The sequence below is a fragment of the Engystomops pustulosus genome, chromosome 3, assembly GCF_040894005.1.
Source record: "Engystomops pustulosus chromosome 3, aEngPut4.maternal, whole genome shotgun sequence".
Classification (NCBI taxonomy): Eukaryota; Metazoa; Chordata; class Amphibia; order Anura; family Leptodactylidae; genus Engystomops; species Engystomops pustulosus.
Genome location: NC_092413.1, coordinates 19,115,419 through 19,137,487, shown reverse-complemented (window position 1 = coordinate 19,137,487; position 22,069 = coordinate 19,115,419). Strand labels below are relative to the sequence as shown.

The following is a 22,069-nucleotide window of genomic DNA, read 5'->3' as shown; positions in this document are numbered from 1 at the left end:
ACTGTGAAAAATGCATTTATATTCCAGGTTTTTAGCTGGACTTAAAGCACTCTTGCACTAGTGTGAGAGATCTTTACACTAAACATGGCAAAAACCCTCCCCCTGTGTAACTAGTGTAGTATTCAAGCAGAAGCTGCTACCCTAGAGGGGAGGGGCTGTGCAGCAGTATAGAGAAAAGATCTCATTCATCAGTACTCGTAGTCCAGCTACAATCCTGGAACATAAATCCACATTTCAGAGTGCTGCTGTTACGAACAACACACACAAAGGTAGGATTACACAGATCATCAGGAACAATACCCAACGGTTAAAGCGGCTGACAGATCTTCGTCTTTGCACCTAGAATGTTCCATTTCAGAATTTTTTTATTAGTAATGTTAAAAAAAAAATGCTGATTGTGAAAAGAATATTGTCAGGTTTGGCACAGGTCATCGCAAGATTAAATGTTATGCCCTATCCTTAGGATAGAGAATAATATGCTTCTCAGAACAAGGGTCCTTTTACCCTGGATGAATGGAGCAGCAGGTAGTACATGTCCCTTACCGCTCCATTTATTTTCTGTGGGAAGGCCTGAGCCAGACGGTTCACAGCAATCTGCTATTTCTGATGTGACCTTCAGATCCAGGTTAGAAATGTAGCTCATCTACCACTTACATGGACTGTGGAGGCATAGAACTTGGACCTGGTGTCATCAGAACCTGTTTAGGTTGTATAGATGAAACACCGGATTGTAGGTTGGTCAGTAGGAGAATGAATCGTGGTCCCCACTAACATTCCTGATAGATGCTCCTTCTCCCAGGACATGGGTATGCGGTGATCACGAATGGTGTAGAACAAGCAATGGAGAACATTATATTTTACAATCTTTCACAAGTTCAAACAAGGGAAGTTAAGTAAATTTCTTCCCTTTAAATCTCATGGGAGTCCTAAATCTTTAATGACTAAATAAATCATGTGAAGATAACGGCGTGGTTAAGACGCATCAGCGATCTGCTGACTTATGGTAATTATGGAGGCAACAAAGTACTTCTGTAATAGAGCCTGTGCGCGGTGTAACCTGCCCCATACATATATGCAATCCAGAGGCGTCAGGACGGGCTCTGGAAGTAAATACAAAGATCAAGAAGGGGGGTTCTCTGGATTTGTGGGGTCCCCTAAGGTCAAACATCATAATTTAATCCTAGATTTATTCCATTAGTATAAGAAATAGGACTATCCCTTTAAAGGGACTCTTATCACTAGATTTTACCCCATTAAGCTACCAGCCCATTCACGTAGGGGGTGAAATGTCCTTTGTAGAATTCCCTCTTTTAAGTAAAAATCTTATCTGTTTACCTATATTAAAAAAAAAAAATCTCCTCCTGTGAAAATAAGCAGAGATGAGTCATTTTATGACTGAGATGAGTCAAGTTTAGAGGCTGCAGGGGGAGTGTCGCTTCAGTCGTCCCTATTTTCCGTTCTATAGTATATGCTTCTGGTGTCATATTAAGGATAAGAATCTCCTCTTTTAGATTACATCATTACATCAGGTTTGAGGGTTTGATCTTTGGTTTTTTAGTACCTAGAGATGTGATTTTAGTGTTAAGATGAGATTCTTATCTCTAACATATCTTTGTGGTTTTGTGAGCTACAGTATTAAAGGGGATGGCTGCTTTACTTTATGCACCTAGAAACTAAAATCCTGATGCAACCTGTAATGTTAGATTACCATCTTTAATATGACACCAGAACATGTTTGTAGGTCTTATAGAACTGAAGATAGGGACATCTGAAGTGGCCAATTATATTAAAGGGGAGATTTTTCACATTTGTTGTCTGCAAATTTTATAAAGAAAAAAGATGATATGTAAAAATATGTAATTAATCTTATCAAGTAAAAATCTCACGTCATGAAAAAAAAAAAACAAAGTAAAAATTGTTAGGATATGTGAAGCTTTTCCAGAAATATCATCCTGGACATTAATGAACCTCTGTCATGAAGGGGTCAAAGGGTGACATTTCACTAAAAAGAGAAGGAATACTAGAAAGGACATTTATTCCACTACCTGAGGGGGCCGGTATTTTAATTGGGTAAATCTGGTGACATTCCCTTTTAATTGGTTTTCCATATACTGGCAGTCCACGACTTACATACGACCCCTAGTTACAAACGGACCTCTGGATATTGGTAATTACTGTACTTTATCCTTAGGCTACAATAATCAGCTATAACAGTTATCACAGGTGTCTGTAATGAAGATTTATTGTTACTCCTGATTCTGATGACAACCCAACATTTTTAAAATCCAATAGTCACAGAGACCAAAAATACTTCTGGCTGGGATTACAATGATAAAATATACAGTTCCGACTTACATACAAATTCAACTTAAGAACCTATCTTGTACGTAACCCGAGACTGCCTGTAATAGCTGATTTGTATGTGTATGACAGGGCTCTGATGGTTACAGGAACTGGTATTAGTAATCCTAATCTCTGTACAACATTGCAGACTATGCCGGCGCTATATGAGCAGCATTAATGTGGGCTCCATGACTGTTCATTACTAATCATTATCAATTCCACCGTTGAATATGCTCTGTCTTTCTTTGTCCAGGCTCGGATGTTGATCACAGAAGAGAATCTTATGATGACGATAATAAAGACGTTCATGGATCATTTGCGGCACCGGGATATCCAGGGCAGGTTTCAGTTTGAAAGATACACAGCGGTGCAGGCCTTCAAGTTCAGGAGAGTCCAAAGCCTGATTCTGGATCTCAAGTAAGTTCCTTTGTAAGAGGAGTGAGAGGGGCCCTCCAGTCACAGCTGAGTCATTGTATTACACCTTGTGCAGGGTCTGAAGGTTCTAGAATATTGCTGGGAATACAATGAAAATGAGTCCTGCACCATGTATTATTACAGAGTGCTCAGCCTTCACTGCATTCACTTCTGTGGTAGTTGTTTACTTCCTGTGTATAACAATCTGCCCCCCTGGTCATGTGATGTCATCCAGGTGCACGGCTCGTTATATCCCTGGTCATGTGATGTCACACAGGTGCGCGGCTCGTTATATCCCTGGTCATGTGATGTCACACAGGTGCGCGGCTCGTTATATCCCTGGTCATGTGATGTCACACAGGTGCGCGGCTCGTTATATCCCTGGTCATGTGATGTCTTACAGGTGCGCGGTTCGTTATATCCCTGGTCATGTAATGTCACACAGGTGCGCAGCTCGTTATATCCCTGGTGATGTGATGCCACACAGGTGCAAGCCTGGTAATGTTATCACGCAGGTCCACCGCTGGTTCTATAACAGGGAGTGTTCAGATCTGATTGTTATAATGAGCTATGCACCTGTGTGACCAGGGATATAGTGACAGTGCACACAAAAATGATGCAAAATTTTTTTTTATACTTTATTAACACATTACATACACATTATTAATTCTAAAAAGGCAGACCTAATAAGGACAAGACAGACTAAAACAACAATATGCACGATTCAGTGTAACATATGTAGATGGCATGTGGGAACATACCAGCCATCTACATATGTTACACTGAATCGTGCATATTGTTGTTTTAGTCTGTCTTGTCCTTATTAGGTCTGCCTTTTTAGAATTAATAATGTGTATGTAATGTGTTAATAAAGTATAAAAAAAATTTTTGCATCATTTTTGTGTGCACTGTCGATTTTTTGCACATACAAGTAGGTAGTGGTGCTATACCGGTGGTGACTGGCAGGGCCCTATCAGCCAGTTGTACCCCGGACAATTTTTTTGGTGGTATAGTGAGCCGTGCACCTGTGTGACATCACATGACCAGCGATATAACAAACCATGCAGCTGTGTGACATCACATGACCAGAGCTATAACGAGCCGTGCACCTGTGTGACATCACATGACCAGAGCTATAATGTGCCGTGACATCACATAACCAGGGACCAGTTTTTATCCAATGTTATTAAACATAGAAGATGCCTATAGAATGACAGCAAGCAGAGATCTAGAAAACAGTGAGGAATTGATACAAAGTATATTGGAAAATTGTAGGACTTGTATTTTTTTGTGGATATAGACAACCTCTATAAGATTGATCCCAGGAAGTACATAACTAGTGCAAACATAAAGGTATTGATGTATATTGTGCTGTAAGGAGGAATCTTCCTTTGTCTAAATTAAAACAGTTTTCCAAGGCTGACATCTAATGGCCAATCCTCATGGGCTGTAATAAGCCGATCTGTGAGGAGCCCGGGTATAAGACCCAGATCTTCTTCAATAATTGACATATCTAGTTGGCAGGCTTAGAGAGCTCCTTCATTCTGTAAAAGAGAAGTAGATGACTTCTACTTCGGTGGCATGAATTCACACATATTTTATGTGAATTATGTGGGTTTTGTTATTTATTCTTTCTATTTTTTTTAATTGTAGGTATTTACTCATCAGCAAGCCACCCGAGTGGACTACTGCCTTGCGTACAAAGTTTCTGGAAGGGTTCTATGCCTTCCTAGAATTGTTGAAGTGCATGCAGGTAGGATGTGTGATGCCTATTAAGTGAAAGGTGACACAAAGTATATTGTATGTGTATGCTGGTGTTACACTTATAGATAACCACAGCTCTGGGCTAATTGATATGGATGTTCTGTGATCAGTCCGTGAATTAGTGTCCTATTTCATGGACTGACCTCTGTGCCTAGGATACGAGTCTTTCCAAATCAAAAGTCTGAAGTCTAAACTTGACTCATCTCAGGCAAAATATGTCTCTTTATTGCTCTTGACTTTGGATGAGCACGAAACTGTTATGATCATGTTATCACTATGATGCACTAGGATTCCCATCCCTGGCACTGTGTTTGGCCTTGAAATGGGAAGCTGGATATTCCATGATTCAAGGGTTGACTTCAATCATCCAAATCTGCCTCTAAGGGTATTGCTTAGTGCAAACAGTGAGGAGGGGAGCCCTTTCATATCCAGAAACTTTGGATTTCTTGGAAAACCCCTTTTACATACATATATCCTACAGATTTTCAATATGAGAATAAGAACTAAAGGCAACTCCGCTCCTAATGGCAGAACCTACCACCATAGATACATTGGGGGACATAATACTCTCCTCTAATGCAGTGACAAAAGCAGGTCTGCAGGGTCCAGACAATGACTTCCCCTACATTATTCATAATTGTGTCGCACACTGTGAGGACAACTGGTGTATATATAACAAGGCAACAGCTAATTGACCATGAATGACTATATATAACCTGCCTATGTTCCCGCAGGGAATGGACCCAATAACCCGACAGGTCGGACAACATATCGAGATGGAGCCAGAATGGGAAGCTGCCTTCACCTTGCAGATGAAACTCACACATATCATATCCATGATGCAAGACTGGTGCTCTACTGATGTAAGTATAGATCCTGGGAAATCATCAAGGCTCACAATGTAGTAAAATGGGGAAATAATTGCTTAGATGAAGCCCGGAATATTACATTCATGGGGTCCTTCTTAAGGGTGTTGGAGGACTGGGCAGTGTTGGGAATGGATTGGTGGGAGTATGAGAGGTGAATATTCATCTTACCCCACTGTCAAACCCCCTTTTATGGAGTTGGGTTATTACAGTGTGTGCATCACACACCATATGGCTGACATGTACTGGGTGATTTCTAGGAACACGTCCTGATAGAAGCCTACAAGCAGTGCCTGGCCGTGCTGACACACTGTCACAGCGGCTTCACCGACGGAGAACAGCCCATCACTCTCACTTTAGCCGGACATTCAGTGGATACCATAAGATACTGCGTGTCTCAAGAGAAAGTTAGCATTCACCTTCCAGTGTCTCGGCTCCTTGCAGGTAAGGATTATGCTGATACAGTCTTTGTGAGACGTATGTCATTTAGATGCATTATGTCATGTGTAGTCTAAATACATCTACAACTCATTTGAAGTAATTGTATATTACTGGTATATGCAATCACTTTATGGTCAGGGGAGTCCCATTTAGGATCCTCACAATTTAAGATTAGTTTCTGCATAACTTTATTTTTATGTATTTTTTCCCATAGGACTTCATGCTCTGCTCAGTAAGAGCGAAGTGGCCTACAAGTTCCCTGAGCTGCTTCCCTTTGTAAGTCTGAACCTTTTCATCTAACACCTACAGAGACCCCCAATGTCACACCTAATAAACATAAGTAGGGTCACACTGTGACCCTTGACCCAGTCCCCATTTTTAATTTTGGAAACCTTGAATTTGCATTATGACGACATTCACTTATTTAAGCTGTGGTGTTGTTGGTCAACATATTTGAATGCAGAATAGTTATCCAGGCGGAAATCCTCACGTAACCCATGCTTCATTCATATACTTCTTAAAGGAAATCTACCATTAAAATCCATCATGATGAACCAGGGGCAACTACTCATAGATCCAGGCACCGTGACTGCGGTAATCTTCTGATCCTTTTTTTCTAAAATCAACTTTTATAATTATGCTATTGTCGCCATAAGGGCTCTGAGGGGTGTTACCAGAGCTCCTCTGTGCTGCAGGTTCACAGGCTGTTGTCCTGTCTCTCTCTCCACCCTCCGCACTTTCCCCTCCCTCTTCCTGATGTAATTTCACACAGTGGAAGGAGAAGTGCTATGAAGCCTGTCATTCGGAAGCATGGAGCTCTGGTAACACCCCCAGAGACCCTCTGACTCGTTAGCATAATTTTAAAGGTTGATTTTAGAATGAAGGAGGCAATGAATAAGAAATATAAAAAGATTACCGCAGTCACGGTGCCTTGAACTATGAGTAAGTGCCACTGGTTTATCAGGATGGATTTTGATGGCAGATTTCCTTTTAAGATTCAGCTAAAACACTGTACACGGTTGGCTTCTTAAAGGGGTTTTGTAAGTTATTCTCTATCCGCAAGATAGAATATAACTATTAGATTGATGAGAGTCTGACCACAGGTATCTCCATTCTCAATTGATCGAGTAACATAAATAATTTGCATTTTTGCTGCATTCAATAGTATGGGATTGGAAATTGCCCAGCATAGCGCTCGGGTATCTCCGGCACTCCCCATCACCAATTGTTATAATGATATTGTGATAGTATTGAATGGAGCAGCAGGACACATGCTCAACCTGCTGCTTCACCCATTAGTGGGGATCAAAGCAGTTGTCCCTCCACCAATCTCTTTATTATCCCTTATCCTGTGGATAGGTGATAACGTGCAAACTTGGTACAACCTCTTTAAGAAAGACATTTCACTTCTCCTTCTCCTTTGTTTTAGTAAAAAGTTGTATTCCCTATGAAATAACAATTTCCATTGACTCCCTATTTTACAGAGCGAGCTGAGTCCACCCATGCTGATTGAACACCCTTTGCGCTGTTTGGTGCTGTGTGCTCAGGTGCATGCTGGGATGTGGAGAAGAAATGGATTTTCTTTAGTCAACCAGGTGAGGAGATCTGTAATTGTGGAAAAGTTGCAAAAATGTTAACGGGAACCTGACACCAGGTTTTACCCCACTAAACTACTATCCCACTCAGGTAGGATATGACATGTCCATTGTAGAAGTTCATCTTTTATGTGGAATCTCACCCATTTACTTATATAAAAAAAATCTCCTCCACAATCAGGAAAATGTGACTCTTCTCCTCTCATTTTCACATTAGTGGTTGCAAGGGGCTTGTGACCTCAGAAGTTCCTATCCTTTGTTCCATATTACCTAGAAACATGATGCTGGTGTCATATTAAAGATAAGAATCTCATCTTTCAAATCATATGTTAAGGCTTATGGTTCTGTGAGCTCCAAAACTGGACATAGAGGCAGTTATAAATAGGCTGGTATTAGATCTTTATCTTCAGCTTGCATTTCCAACTATGTTTTTAGCAGTCTATCACTGGTTTTGTAGCTAACAAAGCCATAAGCCTGAAAGAGGAGATCATCATCTTTACCATGACACAAAATGCATTTCTTAAGGTGCTATAGAATAGAAGAATTGGGCTTCTGAATTGACATTCCCCCTGGAACCACTAAACTTCACTCATCTCGTGTGAAAATGGGGTGAGACGGGTCATATTTTCTTGACTTTGGTGAAAATTAGTGAGATTTCACATAAAGGAGAGAATTCTAGAAAGGACATTTCATCCCCTTCCAGAGAGGGCTGATAGTTTAGTGGGTTACAACCTGGTGACAGGTTCTGTTTAAATTCTAGACGTGCCTAATGTGGTATTTCCAATTAAGGACGGACATTGATGTTAACCCTTTTGGCTCTAGTTAACTTTAAATGCTAATTGTTCACATGGGCTTCCTATTAGTGTGCCATTAATAACATAGTAGTTTATTTTTACAGATCTACTACTACCACAATGTCAAATGCAGAAGAGAGATGTTTGACAAGGATATCGTAATGTTACAGGTAATATTTTGCCTCTGTCCTGTTACTAAAGAGCAATAATAATGGTCAGATTTCAAAAGAGAATACGGTGAGAATATCCCTCTAAGCCTTATGATTTGTTGTGTCCGTAGGCTGGAGCCTCTATGATGGACCCCAACCATTTCCTGATGATCGTGTTGAGCCGATTTGAACTTTTCCAGATATTTGGCACACCGGACTATGGGAAGAGATTCAGGAAAGACAGCACCAACAAGGTACAGACAATGGCATTTCCTTTTAGAAGTGTTGTCTACAGTACGACCTGTCCTTTGGTCATCACTATGAAGTATTTGGGGGTCTGACACCTGCACCTATCAGTACACAACACCATGGCTGCTCAGTGTCCAGAAACATAAGAAGGCAGATCTCTAAATTGTGTAGTGTCATCTAATTCTCATTCACTTCAATGGGAGCGGAGCTGTAGTACCCCAGTATGGCCACAACACATAGAGCCAGATTTACTTACCCGGTCCTGTTGTGATCCCCCGGCGCGGATTCGGGTCCGGCACGATTCACCAAGCTCGTACGCCCGAGTTCCTGCATCCGTTGCTCCTGCCCCAAGGTCCGTCGGAGTTCACCTTCTTCCCCGTGCATGTAAAAGTGCGTGTCTTGCGACACAATTTTAAATGTTAAATCCCGTGCATTGTCCTAATCCGTCGGTTGTCCGACGGCCACGCCCCCTGATTTCTGTCGCGTGCAAGCCGGCGCCGATGCAACACAATGCGATCGCATGCGCCAAAATCCCAGGGCAATTCGGCGCAAAACGGAAATCGTCGGCGTTGGGACCCTTAGTAAATGAGCCCCATAGTATGGAAGATGTCTGCTTCTGGATACTTAGATCTTACTATTTTGAAGGTCACAGTAGCTAAGATCAACTGAATGAAGGAAATGCAAGTTGTCAGTATGACCCCAAAAAATCTTGTATTGTATATCTTAATCCTGCACCAATGCATTATAAAGATGTTTGGTTTACTGTGTGTGTGTGTAATATGTCTTCTCTGTTCTCTCCATCCAGGATATTGTGCAGCAGAATAACACCCTTATTGAGGAGATGTTGCATCTGATTATTATGATAGTTGGTAAGACTTTAGTAAAAACATCTGTATGGGAAATCTTACATTTGGATACTTTTCTCCATCCGTTAAAGGGGTTGGCCACTCTTTTACAAAAGTTACTGCCTTACAGATAATGCCTGAATGTATATCAAGTGATTCCGCAGTCCTGCGACTTACATTTGTGTGGAGTGCAGACTCTCCTTGATTCTTTGTTTACATGGCTGAGCTCTGCTGAATCGGAGTAGCTGTAGCAGGAGATTATGGCTCATCCTGCTCCCTCGACCTCCCCTCCTCCTGTGTCTGTCAGTGAATAGATATACTGGTTTGGCTTTAATCCCACATCATGTCATTAGGCTTCCTTAAAGTCGTGCTTGATGGTAAGGGGATTGCCTTACAAGGTAGCAAAAGAGGCGTGGTTTTCTTTGCCCAATTCAGGTAAACTTATTTGTATATTTAATATACATGCAGAGGGTAGCATGGCGAGAACCGGGAAAGGCTGAAGCTTTCAAGGGAAGGAAAGACCCAAAAACATATACATGTAGAGACCAGTAATTGGTCATAATTTAGGTAGTTGGGGGGGGGGTAGCTTGGGACCCAAGCCTGCTAGGGGTACATATCCACCCACCAAATTTTATTCTATGAAGGACCTTCACTCATGAAATTCTCAGACATCTGTTCATTCTCAATACTCATGTTCACATGAGCCATTTCAGGACCTTTGAAGGTCCTCCAAAGGTCCTGAAACCACACATTAATAGCAGCAGAAGGGACACATCCTCTGTTCCCCAAGAAGCTGATACTAGCACCAGATGTAGGAAGTGATTCTAGACTTGTAGGAGCTATAATATTCATACAACCCAGAGCCCAGGGCAGCCTTAATCCGCCCCTGGTAGCCACAAGTCTAATGGAAGAGATGTATTAAGCTGCCTGCTGGCAGTTCCATGTTAAAGGCATCTTCTCATCTAAGATATTTAAGACGTTTCTGTGGAATTTTTCTGATATCTGTTGGGCCTGCATTAATTTTGAGATGGATGAGGCTCTCTGTTCATTTCTATGGGAGTTGTGAAAGTAGCTGAAACTTCTCATTCAACTATTTTTGTAGCTTCCCCTTACTTCAATGGAAAGCAACCTCCAATGGCGACCACCTATACATTTGAGCAAAGACACCAACCAAGATGAGTCCTGTAGATATGTCATAAATACATGTGACCACTATCTTCAGTACAGCTCACCCTTTGCTGTAATAAGCTTTAAAGGGCCATTCCCATCTTCTGTATTTTGGACATGTCAATTCCATATGTTACAAATACATGAATCCTATATATGATTTTGACCACCGTTCCCATGGCGAGGCTGAAGAGAGAGTGTGCCATGCAGATGTGCGAAGTCTGTAGTTTCAGCTACTTTGGGCGTTCATATGTGTGTCCACTCTCCATATGGGAATGGCGAAAATATCCGAGTGCATCTACCCGATCCCATTCATTGGAAGGGGATCCTGTGGATAGGTCATAAATACAGAAAACAGAAATAGTACTTAAAGGATCTACCACCAGGATGAAAGACTGTATGCAAATAAGCCTGGGGGCTCCAGGCTCCATTAACACCTATGGATCCTGGAGCCCTTCAGACTCATTTGCATACAGTCATTCATCGTGGTGGTAGATGCACTTTAGATATGCACTTATCAATCATACTACTGCCTTGGGTGATGTGTATGTTACACACATTTGTATTACAGGTGAGCGGTTCTGTCCGGGTGTCGGACAGGTGACTGCTGCTGATGAAATAAGACGTGAAATTGTCCATCAACTCAGCATACGACCCATGGCTCATAGCGAACTGGTGAAGGCCCTACCAGAAGATGTGAGTATCTCGAGGCTTGTAAGATTTATTGTGCTGAATCTCGGATACGCTTCAGGGGGATGAGGTGTTGGATCTTTGTATGACAGGGTTGTCCACATTTGGTAAATACGTGAAAACATCCATTACTTACCCCTCTCCTGTGCGACTCCCATCGCTCCCAGTATCCAACCACAAGTGGTTACTGTGAGTTTGCAAAGTCTTTCTGTAGAGTTTTACATTTACATTTTTTTTTACCTTTTTGCAGGAAAATAAGGAAACTGGGATGGAGCAAGTGATTGAGACCATCGCCTCCTTTAAGTAAGTCATGGCACTCTCTTGATTGTACGACGGTCACATCTTGTTCAGTCTCTAAAGCTTTATATTTGTCATTGGCTTGTATTAAGAAAGCCCGGTCTGACGGGGAGAGGACTCTACGAACTAAAGCCGGAATGTGCCAAGGATTTCAACCTCTTCTATTACCATTACTCAAGAGCAGAACAGTCAAAGGTAACAATAGTCTTTTGTCTGTTCTAATTTTACAAAACAATTTTTTTTTTCTTATGGGAATTGTGAGAATACGCTTATCATCTATAACATTATAGGAAATCTACCATCATAATAATAATTACTTTATATGGCGCACACAGATTCCACAGCGCTGCACAGAGATTTCCAAATCAGTCCCTGTCCCCAATGGGGCTCACAGTCTAATCAACCTACCAGTGTGGGAGGAAACCCACGCACACACATGATAAACTAGGGGCACTTATTTATATTTTTCTACATTCCTTTAAAATCAACTTTCAAAATGATGCTAATGAGGCAGAGAGGTTACACTGTCTCCCCCTGCTCCTTTGGCACTTCACCCTTGACCTGATGTAATCTCACGTGGAAGTGGGAAGTTCACCTGCCGTTCTGGCTCAGCATAATTTTAAAAGTCGATTTTTGAAGAAAGTAGGACAAGGATAAAAAAATCTAAGCTGATATCCACAGTTACAGCAGTGTCTGGATCTATGAATAAGCGTCCTTGGTTTATCCATACTTGATTTTGATGGTAGATTTCTTTTAACTAATTTTAAAATGTTCCAACAAGCTTTGGATAAATCTACCACTAACTTGTATACATAAGGAGTAACTTGCAGATCGAATCCATGTATTAATGGAATATTATGGATATTATTTTTACCACCAGGGTATTGTAAACCAAGCACACTTACATGCTGTTGTGTGCCCCCTCTGGCAGGAATAGATCTCCTTTAGCTTCCTATGCCCTTGTTTGCATAATGTTACAGCCTTTTTTATAAAAACATAAGAGGCTAAAAGAAATGCAGATCCTGCCAGAGGGGGCACACACCAGTATGTCAGTGTGCTTGGTTTACAGTCCTTCATCCTGGTGGTAGATGTGTTTTAATGAGTCCTTTATTCTTTCTTTATTAAGGTTTATCATGATGGATTTTAATAGATTTTCTTTAATGGGCGGTATAAAACAAATGATTCAGGATAGGGGATAAGTGTCAAATCACCCAAGGAAGATGTAAGGGGGATCAGAGTCTCTCCTTTTGTGTCGGGTGAATGAAGATCCACTACTCATGCATGATCACTGCTCCATTCATCAAAGTGATCAATGAGCCATGAAGTTGTCATTATTCACTTTCCTTGTGACCATGAAATAGTAGAGTCTTCAGTTTCACGGATGTTATTTCCCGTTTTGCAGGCTGAAGAGGCCCAGCGTAAACTCAAGCGCCTCAATGAGGAAGATACAGGTACGCGGCACTTATGTAAGGAGTATATAAACCACTCATGTGAAGAGTATTTTCTAATGTTGCTGATACACATTCTTTTATATTACCACAGCTTTGCCCCCTCCGGTCCTGCCTCCATTCTGCCCCCTCTTTGCCAGCCTGATTAATATACTGCAGTCGGATGTTATGCTTTGCATCATGGGGACAATTCTTCAATGGGCGGTGGAACCCAATGGATATTCCTGGTCGGAGGCCATGCTGCAGAGGGTAGGCTCATACTACTACTGCTGCCGATGGTAAAATGTATTAATATGATGGACATAAAGTGGGGATCTCCTCCTGTTAATATAACATAGATTTATAAAATGGAAACAATCCAATGTAAAACGAGTCTCCCAGCCAGTGGCATAACTAGGAGAGACAGGGCCCCCTAGCAGTCTACTGCATGGGGCCCCCATTCCCACTTAAAAAATATCCATATTAGTATACTCACACAGGCGAGTTACAATCACATATAAATACACTCATGTGCACATGCATACATACAGTGCCATATGCAACATACTCACATACAGTGTATACGGACACCTTATACAGATCACAGATACTGCATATATACATCACAGTATATGTTATATATATATTATGCTGCACATGTGCAGTACAATTTAGATATAATGGTGCACATCCTCCATTTTTTACTGTGTCAGGTCGGATGACTGGGCCCCCTGACACTGTGGGCCCCATAGCGGCTGCTACCGCTTTAGTTATGCCCCTGCTCCCAGCTTAAAAGTCAACATTTATATTGCTCATGAGTAGAGATGAGCTGACAATTAGTTTCAGTTTGGGTTCGGCAGCGTGACCCGGATTGGCTGTTCCAACGCCAATCCGGGTCACGCAGCCTAACACAAACTGCAAATTGACGCCGCTTGCTACTAGCCGTGATAGGCTATTACACATACAACCTATTTAGTAAGAGCTGTGTAGTACTTTGTTTACCCTGTGATGGCGCTGCAAAGAAGAAGACGCTAATTTTTTCATATATTTTAATAATATTTTAGCTGGTTCTTAGGAGCCCAAGCAGTTGGACTGCTTATTGTAAAGATTCCGTCTAACAATACAATTAGCGCTGGTCCAAAGTAGACAATATATCTGCTCCGATGTAAGGTTTTGTTCCCCGTCACTGACTGATTTTATACATTCATCGAAAATATGTTCATTGCATAAAAAAAAAAAACAAAAGCCATTTGGTAAAATCTTCGGTTACAATCTTTCAGGTTCTACATCTGATTGGAATGGCGTTACAGGAAGAGAGTCAGCACCTGCAGAACATCAGCGAGGACAACGTTCTCACCTTCACTTTCTCAGAGAAGATCTCAAGTAGGTCATACTGTCTGCAGGTCACCCATCATCCATATATAGAATACAAATTACGTATTTCAGGATTTGTATTCCTAAGCATCAAGAGGAATTTTTGTGAAATTTGCATTGTGAAAACTCCATAAATACAATAGCATTCAGTGGCTTGTATCACTTGTTCCTGATGAAGGGGATACAAATCTAAAAGATTCTGTGCATATGGAAATTTTGCAATAGAGATTGCAAGGAAATTTCATACACTTTGTCTGCCGTACATTTATACATATGACACCAGTACCTAGAAATGCATTGTTTTAGCTGCAGATAGACCTGAAGTGACTCTTCCCCTGCAGCCTCTAAACTGGACACATCTTAGGCAAAATATGACTCTTCTGCTCATTTTCACATGACTTTGGAGGAGTTTTATGTTATGTAGATTGCTAACCCTCAGGGGTAGTGTCCTCCTTCCATTTGTACCTGCATTCTTCTTGTCTTAATGTAATGTATGTGAACCCCTTATTGATTGTTCAGCACCATGGAACTAATGCTGCTCTATAAATAAATTAATAATAATAATAATAGATAAATTGATGAGATGTCACATAAAATAGGGGATTCTCAGAACATTTCATCCCCTTCCTTGGAGGGGCCTATTAGTTTAATGGGGTACCAAATGGTGACCAGTTTCCCTTAGGTGCAAGACCAGCTTTTATTACCCAGTTGTGATTTCCAATATTTTGGACACTTAATCTGAATTTTTCTGAGCTACATAAGATCATTCATTGTCTAATATCCATTTTATCCCCTGTCAGGGCCAGGTGAAGCTTCAAACACATCACCCAGCATCTTGGCTTTGTTGGAGACGTTGCAGAATGCGGCTCACCTCGAGGTCCACAAGGACATGATCCGCTGGATTTTGAAGGTAACATTTTTTTGCAATTCACTTTTTGTCACATCTGACATCACATTTAAGAGGTGAGGAGGACATGAAATCTGCTGTCTGGTTTGTGCTGTTTTAAAATCTTCATAGATAGATGTAAATGGCACCCACCATCCCCCAAACAGGCTATATTTAAACACCAGCTCCTAAAGTTAATGGGCCGGGAACTAAGAAACACACATGCCAAACTTCTTTTGCTGTAACTTTGCAAAAATACTGCGTACTAATGCTGTAATTCCTTTTATGTTTTTTATCATTATTTCTTCCCCAAAGACATTTGGAACAATCAAGAAAATTAGAGAAAGTTCTTCTGCAACTGTAGTGGTGGAGACCGAGGGCAACGTGCTGGAGGAGGTACAAGTACTAATTATCATCAGTAATTAGAGTCTATGGCCCCATTCATACAACCATCATGGTGGAGATGTTTATCCGGCCGCAAAATTTGCATAAGTTGCACTTAAATGTAGCCCCGTACCTCACCGTACACACAGAGAAATGCGAGGGAATGTTCTATCTTTCCCTTTGTGTACAGCGGTGTGGCACTCTTCCCTATGGAGAGGGGAGGGGGGAGCAGTGCTCACTCCTCCTCCTCTCCTGCGCACCGCCGAATGCCATAGGCCTTGCGTATACGTTTGTGTAAATGTGTCCTATGGTTGAGTCTCCTATCTAAGTACCCTGAACATGTGCTTGGACCCCCAAAGTGACAACTATATATATGAAAATAAGTCTGGATGGTGTTTTCATTTTTTGATAATGTGCTTGATAACTTTTCAGAACACCCGAGACAAAGACAAAGCGGAGAGGAAGCGCAAGGCGGAAATTGCCCGACTTCGCAAAGAGAAGATTATGGCGCAGATGTCTGAGATGCAGAGACACTTCATTGATGAAAACAAAGAGCTTTTCCAGCAGTCGATGGATGAACTGAGCGTTTCGGCATCTACGTCACATGATAACAGGTGAGACAAGCGTCTAATACTAAAATAGACACCCCTCCTCATATATTCTCAATGCACTGGGACTAGATATGGAGCGGTGATGTTTAGTCATATTAAAGTCCATAAATCTAGTTATGGGCTGTTGTGCATATGTGTGGTCTCTGCTTAAAGGGAACCTATAAGATAAACTAACCCTCACCAACTTATTTTTTTTTAACTACTATTATACAGCAGTATAACTATCCCTATAGTGTTCTTCCCCATGCCTGTAAAGTTCCTCAGACCATTCAGTTGACTCAGCATCTATGCAAATGACCCCATGTGAGTCCTTTTATAGTCTTGAGCTGAGTCCGGTATATTCATGCCCTTCTTGCTAAGCCGGGCCTTCAGCTCATTCCTCGTTTTTCGGGAGTGAGGGAGATGCTGGTTGTGTGAGACATGCAGAAGAGAATTCCTGAGATTGGGGTGAATGAAGGGATTGGGAGAACACACTGAAGAGAATTCATGCAGAAGGGGTAAAAGAGGAGCAGATTTATCCACCGAGTCAATCACACCACCAGCATCTCCCTCATTTCTGAGGGAGGGGTGAATGATATAGCAGAGCCGAGTCCTCTCGGCTGAATAGAAAGCAGGTTGGTCAATCGGAAAAATGGAGGCGTGACTGAGCTGGTAGAACATGAATATTTATAGTTTTATAGATTGTGATGCCTGTGGAACTTTACAGGCATGGGGAATAACAATATAGGGATAGTTGTACTGCTGTATAATAGCGCTTTTTATGTGTTTCATTATTGTGTGTTAGTTGACCAGTTTCTTTTCAATAGTCGACAACTTTTCAACAAACTTTGCATTAATTGCACATGTAAATCTTAGCGTGCCTGAGAAAAAGTGTTTCTTTATCCACTTCCTTCACCTCTTCTCATGCTCCCTCCTTCGGCCCTGAATTCCGTCCTGATTGACAAACAGATTACAGGAGCCAAGTCACAACAGCTAGCTCTCTACCCAGCAGTTCAGGGACACTTAAAATTTACAAACAGAGCCTGGAGAGGGTGAAACTACTAGAAAGTGTATGATAACACTCAAATAGCTAGTATGCGCACAGTGTTACTACATTATGCAGAGTTCTTTGGAAGATTAGGTAACCGTTCAGTCATAAATGTGATACAACCACGTGTTCCTCCTACCTTCCTCTAAAAGAGTATTTTGGAAGTCCTTGTGCAGAAGTAACTTGTAAAGTATTGTCATATCCTAGCACTTTGCATCCTGAAAATGAAGAACTGCAGGTCTTGTGTAGTAAAGTTTTTCGACGTGAAAAGATGAATGAGCCCAGATCTAGTTCCGGTTCTGACTCTGCTCATTTTTTTTTTAATGATCCATACAGCGGTCCTGCATTGCTGGACACCAAGATGGTTGCACTTGGTCCTCACCAGACTCGCTTTGTCGAACAGAGTCAACTGGTCACTTGTATCCTGTGCCAGGAGGAGCAGGCGTTCCATGTAGACAGCAAAGCAATGGTCCTCGCAGCCTTCATTCAAAGGTCTACCGTCTTCTCCAAGAACAGGGCAAAGATTATTCAGGACCCAGGTATGGAGCCAGGTCACTGTTATATACAATGAATACATGTTCACTCTTTCAGGTTTCATTTGTTTTTGTTTTTTTTGGGCGCAGCTTAATTGCTTACAAGTTGTCTATAAGCCCTAAGGTGCATCCACACGTTCAGTTTTTCAGATGCAGTTTTTTGAGCCAAAAGCAGGCGTGGATCATAATGGGTGAGGACTTATCATTGAGAGAAGCTGCTTCTCCTCTATTTTCGCTCCACTCCTGATTTGGACATCAAAAACTGCATCTGAAAAACTGAACATGTGGACGCACCCTCAGGGTTCATTCACACAAACGTAATGGGGAGTGGTATGCGGCCGCACTATTTGTGGCCACATATCGGTCCCCATTGATGCCTATGGCGCCCGGTCACTGTGCGCTGAGCACACATTGTCTCACCGCATTGTGAACGTGCACGGCAAAATATAGGACATGTCCTTCTTCCCCACAGCATGCGGGTGTATGCTCGCCACAACATGCGTCATGTGAATGTACACTTAGTGGGGTTTCATTGATGGTGGTAGAGTGCTGAAGTTTGCATTACTCATCAAACTTATCTTGTGTGTAGATAACTACGATCCGCTCTTCATGCATCCAGATTTGGCTTGTGGGACACACACGGGAAGCTGCGGGCACATTATGCACGCTCACTGCTGGCAGAGGTAGGTACTGGATATCCTTCTACAATTAAAATGTGTGCATATTTATTGCACACAGTTTTGCAGTGGCTTCTCTGCAGATTGTATCTTTTACATAGCAATGGGTAAAATACACTGGGGATCACTTATTTAACACTGTATAAATATGTTCATTCTTTGTTATGTTCATTATTCAGATATTTTGATGCTGTACAAATGAAGGAGCAGCGCAGACAGCAGCGATTACGTGTCCACACGAGCTACGATGTGGAAAATGGCGAATTCCTCTGCCCACTGTGTCAGTGTTTAAGTAACACCGTCATCCCCATGCTGCCTCCGCCGAGGAGCTTGTACCACAGGTTAGTTCTGTTTTATCAAATGCAGAATTTATATGTCATATAATACATACCAAGTGCTGATAGGTGCCTGAAACTGAGTGTATGTTGTATATGGAGACGAAACCAAAACCAGGAACTAATAAAAAAATTAATTGGTGCGGTGAGTTTAAAAGTGCTCTAAAACAATTTGTTGGTTCATTGCTTTTACCAACTTGGTTCTATTTCCAAGTAGACTTTCATTAAAAATGTTACCGTTTTCTGTATGCATGTGCATTGTGCACCTATAGATTTTCATGACCAAAATTCAAGACAGGGAAGCAGCACTCCGTGGAAAAATCAGTGTTTTATTTCGCCAGTGGGCAGTTGCAACATGTTGATGCTTGAAAATGGCTGCATTGAGACAGCTGAAACGTTGCATCTGCCCACTGGCGAAATAAAACACTGATTTTTCCACGGAGTGCTGCTTCCCTGTCTTGAATTTTGGGATTTGGAGTCGGATCCTTTAGAAGCCTGCACCCACCATGAACTTTAATTTGTTTTTTCATTGTGCTGCTTCTCCTACTTCTCTATTTTTCCTATAGATTTCCATGGTAGAAGACAACACTATGTAGTCTGATACTGCATTTGTGCTCCCTTTCATATGGCCCTCACTGTCCATACATTTGGGGTAGAAGAAAGGTGTATATATTAGAGAATATGACAGCTGAGACCCCTCTCATGATCAGCACATTAATAGAAGGACCATAGAAAATAATGGAGTTCAGGACAAGTTCCTCCTGCACACCATTGACTTCTGGGATGGTTTATGAGCAAGCCCATCCCAGAAATCCCCCTCTCCATAAAGAAACTTGGAAGGCACAATCAGACATGTATCCTGGGGTTTAAAGAAATGCTTCTGTTGAAGCTAATTCATTGGATAATACAGGCAGTCCCCGGGTGACATACAAGATAGGGTCTGTTGGTTTGTTCTTAAGTTGAGTTTGTATGTAAGTCAGAACTGTATATTTTATCATTGTAATCCCGGACAGAACTTTTTTGGTCTCTGTGACAATTGGATTTTAAAAATGTTGGGTTGTCATAGGAATCAATATTAACACTAAAGCTTCATTACAGACGCCTGTGATAACTGTTACTGCTGTTTACTGTATCCTAGGACTAAAATACAATAAATTACCAACATCCAGAGGTCCGTTTGTAACTATGGGTCGTATGTAAGTCGAGTGTTCTTAAGTAGGGGACCGCCTGTACATGGTGCAGGACCTGGAGGGAGGAGCAGGACTCCTATTCATTGCATTCCTAGAACCTGGAGTCCTGCTCCTCATACAGGCCCTGCTAAGGTAGATTGTCAATGAATAAGCTGTGACTGGAGTTTTCCTTTAATGCGGAGACCCCTTTGTGGATATGGGCATATTTATAGCAATAGAGGGGTCCTGCACTGGCAAAACTTTCCACTCCTTACATTACATGACTTCTAGTTCTTCATTGCCTTCTGTATTTCTTGTCTTCAGGTTAGATTTCTCAGAACAACCAGATTTGGCCGAATGGGTGAATGTTACTGGACAGCAAATACGAGTACTAAAAGAACTTGGCACCGAAAAGAGCGCAGGTGAGAGGACAGAGACAAGTATATGTGCATCTTATAAATATATTTCTCTAATCACAATACCTATAATTTATATTTGATAAGAATTATTCCGTGTTTAAGATTTGGATGATCATACAGTGTATTTTGGGGTTTACACACTCTTTTTTTTTAACCGTGATTATATGAATTTTAAAAAGATTTTATAAAATATTTGTTATTAGATGATGTGGCAATAACTCCTTTTTTCTGGTGTTTTGATAATGTGATTTCTTGGCGTTCACAACATAAACATATGGCGGGTCGGAAAAATTTGAGACTCAGCCCCTGAGAAAAGTGCTTTGGGATGTTTTTTGTACTAATATATATAGAGAGACTCACTTTAACTGAGTTTTCCCACCAAGCAAGTTACCTGTGGATAAGGCCCAACTTGCTGATCGGTGGGGGTCTCTGTGATGCGACCCCCACAGATCACGAGAATGGGGGGTCCCAGGTACCTCTGTTGGACCCCTCGTCGCACCGCAAGATGAATGAAACAGACATGCACATTTCTGTTGTGCTCCATTCATCTCTATAGAGTGGACTGAGATTCCCGAGAGAGGCGCTCCCCGAACTCCCTCCGCTCCATTGAGGTGATGCACGTCCGTCTGCTCCATTAATCTCTGGAAGCAACAAGGGGTCTGATGGATGTACCTGGGACCCCATGTGACAGCTTCCCCCCCCCCCCCCATTCTCGTGATCTGTGGGGGTCTCATCATGGAGACCCCGAACCGATCAGCATCCTGAGGATAGGGCCTAACTTGCTTGGTGGAAAACCCCCTAAAGAATGCCTAACTAAGGCTAAATTCACACGATCGTTGGGGGAAGTATATACGGCCGCCGTATAGTGCAGCACACATGTGGCACTATACCGTTCCGTAGCTGGGGAAAAGATAGGACATGTCCCATCTTTCCCCGTAAAACAGCGCTGTGTATCTCCATGAAGAGGGGCGGGGGTAAGCAGCGCTCCTCCTCCTCTCCCGTGCTACGGCACAGCGGGCACACGTTCATATGAATGTAGCCTTACAGCCCGGTAAAAACACTTTGTCTGGAGTTACAGACTTGTTCTGACTTGTATAGAAATTCAACTTGAGAAATATACGGGACTCCCTGTATATATAATATCTGTGATGCTATAACCAGATGTACTGATCTCTATATAATTCTAGATGAATTAGAGTCTTCCAAGCAAACAGATGTCCCTGATGGGTTCCGTCCAGCTTTCCAACCAAAGTACGTATTTATACCCATCTTTTCCATTATTAATTGGATATTTGTGTAATTTTTGTTCATGTGTTATTTGGTGTCTGGTCACAGTGGAGCCGCTGGACCCATAGGATATCAATAGATTAAAAGTCTGTGTTATTATGTGCTGTCCATTCCAGAATGCGTCCCACGCTAATAATTGTTTGATCTAGGGGTCTTTAATTGGAGCACTTAGAGAATTTATATAACCCCCAAACAAATTATGTATGCCCAATGTGCATAGAGAAAGCCATTGGCGGAGGCATGAAATGTCAATCACTTCTAAAGAGGAGGTGGATGTCGGTGATTCCAGAGGCAAACCGAGTCAGATCAGTTCCACCTACAGCTGT

At 41.8% G+C, this 22,069-nt stretch overlaps 2 protein-coding genes across 3 annotated transcripts in view; one reads left to right on the top strand and one right to left on the bottom strand.

The window, feature by feature from the left end:
• Positions 1–22,069, bottom strand: part of LOC140121060 (uncharacterized) — a 325,444-nt gene that overhangs the window by 185,755 nt on the left and 117,620 nt on the right. The gene's annotated exons all lie outside the window — the stretch shown is intronic.
• UBR2 (ubiquitin protein ligase E3 component n-recognin 2) overlaps positions 1–22,069 on the top strand; it is a 49,044-nt gene that overhangs the window by 15,739 nt on the left and 11,236 nt on the right. For both annotated transcript variants that reach the window (XM_072140222.1, XM_072140221.1), the window contains exons 12-34: positions 2,597–2,760; positions 4,411–4,510; positions 5,256–5,384; positions 5,648–5,831; positions 6,043–6,104; positions 7,313–7,423; positions 8,322–8,387; positions 8,498–8,620; positions 9,421–9,484; positions 11,199–11,323; positions 11,568–11,620; positions 11,707–11,809; positions 13,017–13,065; positions 13,157–13,311; positions 14,322–14,424; positions 15,216–15,325; positions 15,617–15,697; positions 16,118–16,299; positions 17,660–17,862; positions 18,446–18,539; positions 18,713–18,874; positions 20,362–20,459; positions 21,644–21,707. In XM_072140222.1, coding sequence (XP_071996323.1) covers positions 2,597–2,760; positions 4,411–4,510; positions 5,256–5,384; positions 5,648–5,831; positions 6,043–6,104; positions 7,313–7,423; positions 8,322–8,387; positions 8,498–8,620; positions 9,421–9,484; positions 11,199–11,323; positions 11,568–11,620; positions 11,707–11,809; positions 13,017–13,065; positions 13,157–13,311; positions 14,322–14,424; positions 15,216–15,325; positions 15,617–15,697; positions 16,118–16,299; positions 17,660–17,862; positions 18,446–18,539; positions 18,713–18,874; positions 20,362–20,459; positions 21,644–21,707 — 2,585 coding nt within the window. The remainder of the gene's footprint in view (positions 1–2,596; positions 2,761–4,410; positions 4,511–5,255; positions 5,385–5,647; positions 5,832–6,042; positions 6,105–7,312; positions 7,424–8,321; positions 8,388–8,497; positions 8,621–9,420; positions 9,485–11,198; positions 11,324–11,567; positions 11,621–11,706; positions 11,810–13,016; positions 13,066–13,156; positions 13,312–14,321; positions 14,425–15,215; positions 15,326–15,616; positions 15,698–16,117; positions 16,300–17,659; positions 17,863–18,445; positions 18,540–18,712; positions 18,875–20,361; positions 20,460–21,643; positions 21,708–22,069) is intronic.